The sequence below is a fragment of the Enhydra lutris genome, unplaced genomic scaffold (genome assembly GCF_002288905.1).
Source record: "Enhydra lutris kenyoni isolate GAN:26980312 unplaced genomic scaffold, ASM228890v2 scaffoldscaffold22, whole genome shotgun sequence".
In the NCBI taxonomy this organism is placed as follows: Eukaryota; Metazoa; Chordata; class Mammalia; order Carnivora; family Mustelidae; genus Enhydra; species Enhydra lutris.
In genome coordinates this window covers 19,930,869-19,941,033 of record NW_019154106.1, presented here as the reverse complement: position 1 = coordinate 19,941,033, position 10,165 = coordinate 19,930,869, and the positions used below count along the sequence as shown (strand labels likewise).

At 41.5% G+C, this 10,165-nt stretch overlaps 1 protein-coding gene across 4 annotated transcripts in view; it reads left to right on the top strand.

The window, feature by feature from the left end:
• Positions 1-2,143: 2,143 nt before the first annotated feature.
• LOC111149740 (apoptosis inhibitor 5) overlaps positions 2,144-10,165 on the top strand; it is a 28,289-nt gene continuing 20,267 nt past the window's right edge. For 3 of the 4 annotated variants that reach the window (XM_022506983.1, XM_022506986.1, XM_022506984.1), the window contains exons 1-2: positions 2,144-2,362; positions 9,584-9,745. In XM_022506983.1, the coding sequence (XP_022362691.1) occupies positions 2,294-2,362; positions 9,584-9,745 (231 nt within the window). In that variant the 5' untranslated portion in view covers positions 2,144-2,293. The remainder of the gene's footprint in view (positions 2,363-9,583; positions 9,746-10,165) is intronic. The other variant, XM_022506985.1, reaches the window with a different exon arrangement.

Here is a 10,165-nt window from a genome sequence, read left to right as displayed (position 1 = left end):
TTGTGAATCAGTTCATGTAAGAGCTTAGAACATCATCATTGCTCAGTCTATGTTGGTTAGTATTAGAATGACTTCAGTTACTACCACCACTGCCAGCATTACCATCAACATTACCATCATCAGGGCCAGTCCTAGGCCTTAGCTTAGGTGACTAGCTGGAAATAGAGAGAAATAGAAAATGATTTAAAGCATTCTCCAAGAGTGAGAGTCGCAGAAGAATAAGGAAACAAGAAGAGTTCACAGGCCTGATGACGATGGCTTACTAATTAATAGATGGCACCAGGAAGTGAAGGACATGGTGCTGAGTTAAACTCCCTGGAACATTAGATAAGATTAGGGTGGAAGGAGCTTGTCTGATTAACTTACATTTTACAACCGAGGAACACGATTGAATCTTTTTCCTTTTAAAATTTCTGTTTAAAATTTTTGATATGTAAATTATATGGAGACATACAAACACATAGGATGTATATATTAGCATACTCCTGTCGTAATGAATTAAAACATGAACACACACAGACTCACTTCCTGCCCCTGATCCCTTTCTCTACGTTTACACACACACACCTGACACTACATTGAATACCTAACTTGGGGGACGTCATCAAGATACATTTTTATTATTGTCTTCCATGATCTCTTTAAAATTTATTCAGATGGAGTAATCTTATTCTGGCTCTAGGCAGAAATTCTGGCAGATCCACGACTTTTCTGCTCACTTTTAGTTAAAAGACAATCCTCAGTTCAGTTCAGAAATTGAAATGTCCATTCCAACACGTGAACCCAAATTGCAAATTTGATTTGCAATTAGATCGCCTCTGCTCCAGCTGGGGCCTCCTTCCCACCTTGCCCTTCTGCTTCTCATCCCTGACTAAATTTGGAAGGCAGTTTCTGAGCCCTCCCAGGCATAAGGGGAGCAAGAAGAGGGAAGAAATTAGTACATAAGAAGGTTCTTGAACTGTGCAGTCCTCCAGACATTGTCTGGTCTGGTAGAGACCAAGTCTTTCACGTGAGTCACACTGTGGGACGCCCTGAGATTCCAGTTTGCTGTTCTCAATGATCACGTAGTTCCTGCTGCCATTGACTCTTGTCATGGGGCTTTCTCTCTCTCAGGCAGAAAATCCCTGGAGTAAGACTCTGAATGGATCTATCATCTTTCTCTCTGTTGCATGGTCCACCTCTGGCACAAGGAAATCACTCCAACACCTTTGCTCCAGCGAAATCTGGGAATGCAGGTAGGTCCCAACAGGGCCACCTCTGCTCTCCTGCCCCAGGAAACTCAAACTTCTTCAGCATTCATTAGACACCAGTCTTTTGTAGTCTCCCAATAGGCACCATATTTTGGACTCTGCAGAATGGACCGAAGCTTGAGGGCAGGAGATGATGACTGCCCTATGCTACTCACATCTCTAAGCACATTTCTCTCAGAAACAAAACAAAACCTCACCAATTCCTTTCCTTCTGCTCCCTAATCCTTTTTAATATTCTTAATCTGACCAAGGAGTACAAGAGCCAGGGAACTGTTTTGTGACTATTGCCTGTACATATTCGGCATAAACTGATCTGACTTTGAAATTTATCATCTACAATAGCTTAACGTTTCAACCCTGAAACTCTTCCACCCCTCATTCTGTTTATCTCCGGTTAAGATCACTTTTCTAGACAATGGGAGGGGTTTTTTTTCTTGTTGTTGTTTGTTGTTTGTTGTTGTTGTTTTTAAGATTTTACTTATTTGACAGCGAGAGACAGCGAGAGAAGGAACACAAGTAGGGGGAGTGGGAGATGGGAGAAGCTGGCTTTCTGCAGAGCAGAGAGAGCCCAAGGCGTGGGGCTCGATTCCACGACTCCTGGGATGGACCTGAGCCGAAGGCGGACGCTTAACGACTGAGCCCCCCAGGCGTCCCAATGGGAGATCTTTGAAGAGCAGAAACGCAGTCATCTTGGCAGTTTCCTCCACCCCCACCGAGAGCTCCTTCCCAGACACAATCCTTCAAAGGAGCCTGAGAGAATTTAATCAAATTAAATCTTTGTAGCTTTTTGCACAGCCAAGCGTTAGAGGGCGCTAGAACCCCAGGGGGGGGGTGCATGGGCTGTCAATGAAGGCCGCTCCCAACGCGCACGTCTTTACGTAAACGTTGGGGGCGGAGCCGCTCGGAGCGCGGTGACTGGCGGCGGCACTGGCGGCAGCTGGAGGCGTAATAGTGCGGATCGCGGGCTTGGAGAACTTTAGAGGCGGCGGTGGCGCCGGCGACGAAGACGACAGCAGGAGCGGGCCCTGGGCTTGTCGCTCACCATGCCGACCGTGGAGGAGCTTTATCGCAACTATGGCATCTTAGCCGATGCTACGGAGCAAGTGGGCCAGGTAAGTCCCCGAGCGGCCTGCAGGGCCCGGCGCTCCGCGGCCTCTCGAAAGCGCTCCCCGGGCCGGGCGGGGGCTGCTGCTTCGTCCTCCAGCGGGCTCCCAGCGTCCCCGGCTGTTTCGTCGGGGTGGGCTCCTCTCGGAGTGTAGACTCTGGCTTCACCAGGGAGAGCGCGGGTCCCGGTCCCAGGCTCCTCCGCCTCCCTTTTCTCACCGTGGGGTTTTCTAACTCAGCCTCGTCTGCCTCTCCCCCCGCCCCCCCGTTAATTCTCATCCCGAGTCTTGCCCTGCAGATGGTTCTTAAGTCTTTCTCCTTTCCGATGGACCTCAGCCCATCGGAAGATGAAACAGAGTTTTCAAGAGGTTAAAAATGTCTTTGTCGAGGCGAAAAATCTATTAATTTAGGAAGAGTGTTTAGCTCGCAAAAGTTTGTGAAAAACAGAAGAGGGGCCCTTTTCCCAGATTTTAAGGAGGGCCTACGATTTCATTTATTCAGTACGGTTTGGGACGCCTACTACACACAACGGGCGCTGTGCCGGGCCCTGAAAGTACAGGATAGAAAGTTACCCGTGCTCTCCCCGAATGTATCTTTCGTGAGGGAAACTAGCGAGAAGTAAGAAAGCTGGGTACCCGCCTTGGAAAGCGTTGTGGAGAAAATATAACGGGACCGTGCAGTGGCAGGGGGGAGGGGGAGAGTGCAGCTTTAAATAGAGTTGTCTGGCAAGAGCTCTCCGCAGTGTTTGCCCCAAGACACACAGTTTCAGCAGTGTTGAGTTGCCATACCGGCTTCTTTGTGAGTTTTCAAGCCCTGGAGTACATTGAACTGAAGTATATTGGGCTTAAGGAGTTGGGATGTGTGTGTATATGTTTCCGTGGGAGAAGAACCAGGCTCTCCCAGGTAATCTTGATCATTGTTGTTAGAAATTCTATGCCATATCGTTTCAGTGCTTAGAACTTTGTGTGATTCTTCTGCTTGTCTCTTGCATGGAGTAGGAAGTAGAAGATCCTGTAGTTTGCTACTAACATTAGCAAGGCTGTGTGGCACTGTCCCCCTCAGCCCCTTTTTCTGGGGCTGTGTAATTCAGGTAGATTCTTGGAAAAACTGTGATCGGTCATATTTTGATTTTGTTACTGTTCCTAGAAAGATTTAGAAGTAAAGATACCCTTTTTTTTTTTTAAGATTTTATTTATTTATTTGAAAGAGATCACAAGTAGGCAGAGAGGCAGGCAGAGAAGAGGGGGAAGCAGGATCCCTGCTGAGCAGAGAGCCCGATGCGGGGCTCCATCCCAGGACCCTGAGATCATGACCTGAGCCGAAAGCAGAGGCTTGACCCATTGAGCCACCCAGGTGACCCAGAAGTGAAGATATTCTTATTCATTGTGACAGATTTGAGGAATATTGTAGCAGATTGTTCTACCTAAAATTGACTTTGTTGCAGATCAGCAGAGGAGATGGGGTAGAAACCAGGAGAGTGATCCTCAGTTTGTAGATGGTGCCCTCCCAAAGAGGTAGATCAGAAATTTTTTAGGGAAACTTAGAAACTGTGTACCTAGTCATGTCCCATACCCCCACCCTCATTCTTTAATGGATACCAAAAAGGTTGACAGCCACCTGCTTAGAGTCTGTTAGGGCAAATAGAATCCAGACTAGAATTTACATATATGTTGTGAAGAATTAAGAATTGCTCACATTTTCCTTTTAATGTCATCTTTAATCTTAAGTACCAGGTAAGGTTGAGAGTTCTCCCTCAAGAGGTCAAAAATGTCTTTGTCAAGGCAAAAAATCTGCTTTTAATTTCGAAAGAGCTCTTAGGAGACAGAAGTTTGTGAAAACAGAAGAGGAGCTTTTTCATTCAGGCTTCAGTAAGGGTTATTCAGTACATTTTTTGATTGCCTACCATGTGCCACACACTGTGTCAGTTGCTAAAATTTTAGCACAATTTCTTGACATGATGTGAGATCGATACCTTCATGACACTCTAATGACAGCTGGCAGGCAGCTCTCTGATGCAAAAAGACCTGTGCATAATGAAGTGCAGTGATTGTCTCAGGCTCAGTGAATTCTGGGAGGTCTGAAGCAGGACGAATCCACAATGGCTACTCATTCTGCTCTATTGTGTAATAACTTTTCCCCTTTTAGAAAAAGGTCCTGAAACTGCTTACCAAAAAAGATAGTAGGTTTCAAGATACTACATATGAATTTTAACTAAAAGCAGGAGCCAACTTACTGGAAGGAACACCACTGATGATTTTTAAAAATTTTTTATTTACTTATTTGACAGAGATCACAAGTAGGCAGAGAGGCAGGCAGAGAGAGAGGGAAGCAGGCTCCCTGCTGAGCAGAGAGCCCAAAGCGGGCCTCGATCCCAGGACCTTGGGATCATGACCTGAGCTGACCTGAGGTGATGGCAGAGGCTCAACCCACTGAACCACCCAGGTGCCCAGCACTGACAATTTTTTTTTTAAGGAGAGAAAGTGTTTACATTCTTCATGTAGCAAAGCCTGATTGTCAGTTAACTTACAAGGTTTACATTCAAGGGTTTAGTTTCCTGGCAGGTACCTTTCTGGACATTTCTGAGACCATATTTGAGTTTTTAGTCTAGAACTTCCTTCTAACATTTATTTTTATTTTTATCTTTTGTCAAAGATCAGAGTACCACAGTTGTTCATGCTGCTGCTGTTGAGGGGAACGCCCTCTTCACTACTGTCAGTACTTCTTTCAGAGTAATGCTCTCTGAATATATTAGGAAAAACACAAGTTCCCTGGGGTTTTCGGCTAATTTTCCTCAGAATTATTCCTCAGAAGATCCTCAGATCATGAGCACCTGGGTGGCTCAGTCAGTTCAGCATCTACCTTCGGCTCAGGTCATGATCCCAGGGTCATAGGATTGAGTCCTGCATCTGCTCCCTGCTCAGTGCGGAGCCTGCGTCTCCCTCTGCCTCTGCTCCTCCCCCTGCTTGTGATCTCTATCAAATAAATAAATAAAATCTTTTAAAAAAAAAACCTCAGACCAGATCTTTCTCTTGATGAACCTCCTTGACACTGCGTATTCATTTATAGTATTCAACATTTATATTTTATTTCATGTGAGGACTTCTCTTATTCCCTTACCAAATTATAAAGTCTTGAGGTTAAGACTCTTTTGTTTCTCTCCTTGCACTGTGCCTTGCCCTTCAGTAGACATTTTTTCTTTACAGTTGAAGAAATACATTCAAAGAGCAGGTATAATTATATTAATAATAAGGTTATACAATTAATATGTTATATAATGATATATCCATGTAATTACTGTGTGTACATGTATATATATATATATATATATGAATGAAGATAAGAACTTTATACTCTCACATCATATATTTAAACCACGAGTGTGTTTTCTAATAAGCAAACCTGGAGTAATAAATTCTAAATAAAGCATTATTTAATGCCTCAAGACCCTCCAGTCTGTCACTATACTTCCTTAATAAAGTGTTAATTCAGTATTTCCTATAAACTAGATTATTGAGTGAAGAGGAAAGTAGTAATATAGCTTAGCCTATCCATTTTGTTTTTATGTCATACTTGAGAAATATGTTTGTTGGAACTATATCATTTCTTCTCTAAAATAAATGTTTAGGGGCGCTTGGGTGGTGCAGTTAAGGGGCTAACTCTTGGTTTTGGCTCTCGTTGTGATCTCGGAGTCATGAGATTGAGCCCTGTGTAGGACTCCGTGCTCAGGCAGTCTGCTTGAGAGCCTTTCTCCCGCTCTCTGCCCTTCCCGCTGCTGCTTTCTCTCTCTACAATTAATAAATCTTAATAAATAAATAAAATTTAAAAATTGTTTATTTCCTAGAAGCTGCATCCTGATCTCAAACATGGCTTTACCTGGCATGTCACTGATCACTTAAATATATTGGTTGTGTTTTGACAATCACTCTCACAAATTTCTTATTGTAGAAGAAATGTGCTGAATGTGGATTTTATTGTAGCTTGACTTTTTACTTGAAAATATTTTAGTGGTTTCTTCAGACTTTGCTTTTTTAATTAGCCATTAAAAGCATACACAAATACATAGTTTCAGAAATGCATTAAAATATTTACAATTAAAACTTCTTGTTAGGATCACAAATCTATTTATCTATCTGAAATATACTGTTGTGTTGGAAGAGGAAAAAAGCAGTGCCGTGTAGTATTTGGAATACTTTATAATGGTTACAGTCTACCTGCCACTAAATCACTGTGATCATTGAAAATATCACTTATATTTTGTTTCCTGCTTGGAAAACCAGAAGTAATAACTGTTTTAGAGAGATTCTGTAAAAAGTCTTGTCCCTATGCTACAGTTAGAAGAAAAAGAACTGGCAAAGAAGAGCATTTTATTTTGCATTATATAAAGGGTAATCAGTGTGAAGTCTGTTAGTAATGTTTATAGAAATTATTTGATAAAATTGATGCTTTGATTTCTAGTTTGAATATGTTAAAGTGCTTAACTTTTCAAAGGAATTGCTGTGTTTGGGATGCTATATCTCAGTGTACATGCCTGTGTAGAGCCTATATTTAGGACTCACATTTTCCCTTTGACAGTCCTAGATCTGGCAAGCTTGCTTTCTCTCTTCCTTTGTTAAGAAAGATCTCAGAACTTAAAGAGGCTTGGTATTAGGCACAGGTCTTGACTTTAGAGCCTGTCAGAACTGTGTTCATGGGGTGCCTGGGTGGCTCAGTGGGTTAAAGCCTCTGCTTTTGGCTCAGGTCATGATCCCAGAGTCCTGGGATCGAGCCTGGCATCAGGCTCTCAGCTCAGCGGGGAGCCTGCTTCCTCCTCTCTGCCTGTCTCTCTGCCTACTTGTGATCTCTGTCAAAATCTTAAAAAAAAAAAAAAAAAAAATGTGTTCAGGTCTGCTATTTGTCTAGCTGTGTAGCTCTGGACAAATTATTTCACTTTCTGAGTCTTGGTTTTCTCATCTGAAAAATAGGGATGGGGTGCCTGGGTGGCTCAGTTGGTTAAGTGTCTGCTTCCGCTTAGATCATGATCCCGGAGTCCTGGGATCCAGCCCTGGATGGGCCCCCTGCTCAGCGGGGAGTCTGCTTCTCCCTCGGCCCCTCACCCCATTTGTGCCTATTTCTGTCACTCTCTGTCTCTCTCAAATTAAAAAATAAAATATTTTTTTAAATAATAAAATAAAAGATAGGGATAGTAGTAACACCTAACTCACAGGATTACTGTGAGGCATGTACATAAGGCATTACTCAGTCCTGGTAGGCTTTCAATAAATGTCGCTAATGATTCCTTTTTATTCTATTCAGATTTGTTTTTTGTTTTGTTTTTTTGTTTTTTAATTCAAATTTTTTTTTTTTCTTGACAATGAATTGTTTGAGGTAGGGATTCTTCATTTAGTTTTAGGCACTGTAAGGAATTTCTTCAAAAGACTTTATAAGTAAAGCTTAGTTTGATTTGAAGGAAGTTGGATTTGATACCCTGCAAAAAGTAAGGGTGTCAGAACTGTTTAAAACTTTGGTTTTTATGAAGCCTGTCTGGAAGACATGAGGCAAAACACAGGAATGTACAGTGGTAGAGAAGTTAGCCATAGTTTTTCAGACCTTTGCATTAAAAAGTATGTGATATGCTTTTGGGGGTTTTTTTGGGAAACTTTTTTTTTTTTTTTAAGATTTTTATTTGACAGAGAGAGAGATCACAAGTAGTCAGAGAGAGAAAGGGAGAAGCAGGCTCCCCGCCAAGCAGAGAGCCCTTTGCGGATCCTGAGATCATGACCTGAGCTGAAGGCAGAGGCTTAACCCACGGAGCCACCCAGGCACCCAGTGTGTAATATACTTTCGAAGTAGTAACTCCTGAAGATTGATTTTGTGTCTGCACTGCATGAAGAAGCTAACCTAATTCAGAGACATTTTTCTTATTTAGGAGTTGGTGTTATGTTTCAGATATTAAGAGGAGTTGTCAATCAGTTGGTGGAATTTTAGGTTTTTTCGAACTAACTTTTAGAATTTATGTTTTTTTTAGGTAGGTTGGGAGTATTTGAATTTTCAGTCTAGTATTTTGCAGAATTTATTAAAATCTGTACCTTAAAAAGATTTAATTGTGACTAGCCCTTTTGATACTGGAACACTTTATTTCTGATATTAAAATCCTTCATTAAGATCCTACTGTACCTAAATAACTTCGTATTTTGCTTTATTTTTTCCACTTAACATAGTATTGTCCATGGAAAGAGTTATTATGAAACTAAAGTTTGGGCAATTCTATAATCCACTGGATTTTTGTGGGTTATTTTCCTTTTGGTGGCATCGAAGTATCCAAAGCACATATCTAAAGCAGAGCATTGCCTTGAACAGAGTAAACACTATGTTGTGTGCACATTTGGTATCATTATTATAATGTTTAATGTTTTCAGTAATTAGAAATTTTATCCATATGTCCAAACAGAACGTGTATCTACAGTCTGAGGATTTATCATTCCTGGTTGCTAGCTTGATCCTTGTCGTTTAAGAAAAGGACTGGTTTGGAGGCAAGGGTGTAAGTGGGATTGGGGTCTTGTTCACCCTTCACATTATGAGTATCTGAGGGAGATCACTTCTGAAAGTTTTTTTATTTTTTGTTTTTTGTTTTTAAGGAAACAAATGAGGGGCTGATAGGTGGCTCAGTCAGTTAAGCGTCCACCTCTTGATTTCAGCTCAGGTCCTGATCTCAGGGTCATGAGGTCAAGCCCTGTGTTGGGCTCCGTACTGAGCATGGAGTCTGCTGGAGACTCCCTCTTTCCCTCTGTTTCCTCCTCTCCCTCCCCACCCCCCCACCTTGTGTGCTGTCTATCTGTCTCTCAAAAATAAGTAAAAGGAAACAAGTGAGTTTTGAATGTATTCTAATAAAAACTTAAATATGTGACATTAGAATCTATCTTAATCCAAAAGTTGACTATCTAGAAAGTATTCAAGGTCAGGGTCAGTAATCAACAGTACAAGGAAGCTTTGATGTGTCAACAAACCATTGGCTTTCTGCATTTAAAATTCAAGTCATCCTTCTCTCTTCCCCAACTGACAGATAATGCAGGGGCATGGGGCGTGCAAGGGAGAAGATGGTAGGAATATAGGTGTCCGATTTGAACAGTAAAACTCCAAACATAAGCCCTCCTTTTTAGCCTACATAAAACTTTTTTAATTTAAAGCAGACTCGAGTTTGTTTAGCTTCCCATCCTTAAAATTCTTCTTTTCTGCTTTATTCTTTCTTTCAGCATAAAGATGCCTATCAAGTGATACTAGATGGTGTGAAAGGTGGTACAAAAGAAAAAAGATTAGCAGCCCAGTTTATTCCGAAATTCTTTAAACATTTTCCAGAATTGGCTGATTCTGCTATCAATGCACAGTTAGACCTTTGTGAGGATGAAGATGTATCAGTAAGTTTATGATTGATGCTTTCAACAAGCTTGCAGATGTCTCACTTGCCATACTTCCAGTGTGCAGCTAATGTCATTGAAACACCAGTTGTATCCACGCGCAGTGAAATACTGCAATGTCATTTGGCGCGATGCCATACTGAGGCTTAAATGTGTGTTTGAGAAAATGTATTCTCTCTTTCACCACCTTTCAGCTGTGAAAAATGCACAGAATTACAAAATACTTTGTTTTGCTTATCTGTTATTCAATGGTAAAAATGGGTTGTGGCTCACATTTTTTCATAGATTGTTATACATTGTGCACATGAAATTAGACTAATGTTTTCAGTCAGTTTGTACTTGCTTAGATATTTAAAATATTGTTACATCTTATAGTTTCAACACCCCAAAATATTGTGTGTAGCAAAAAAATAATTTATC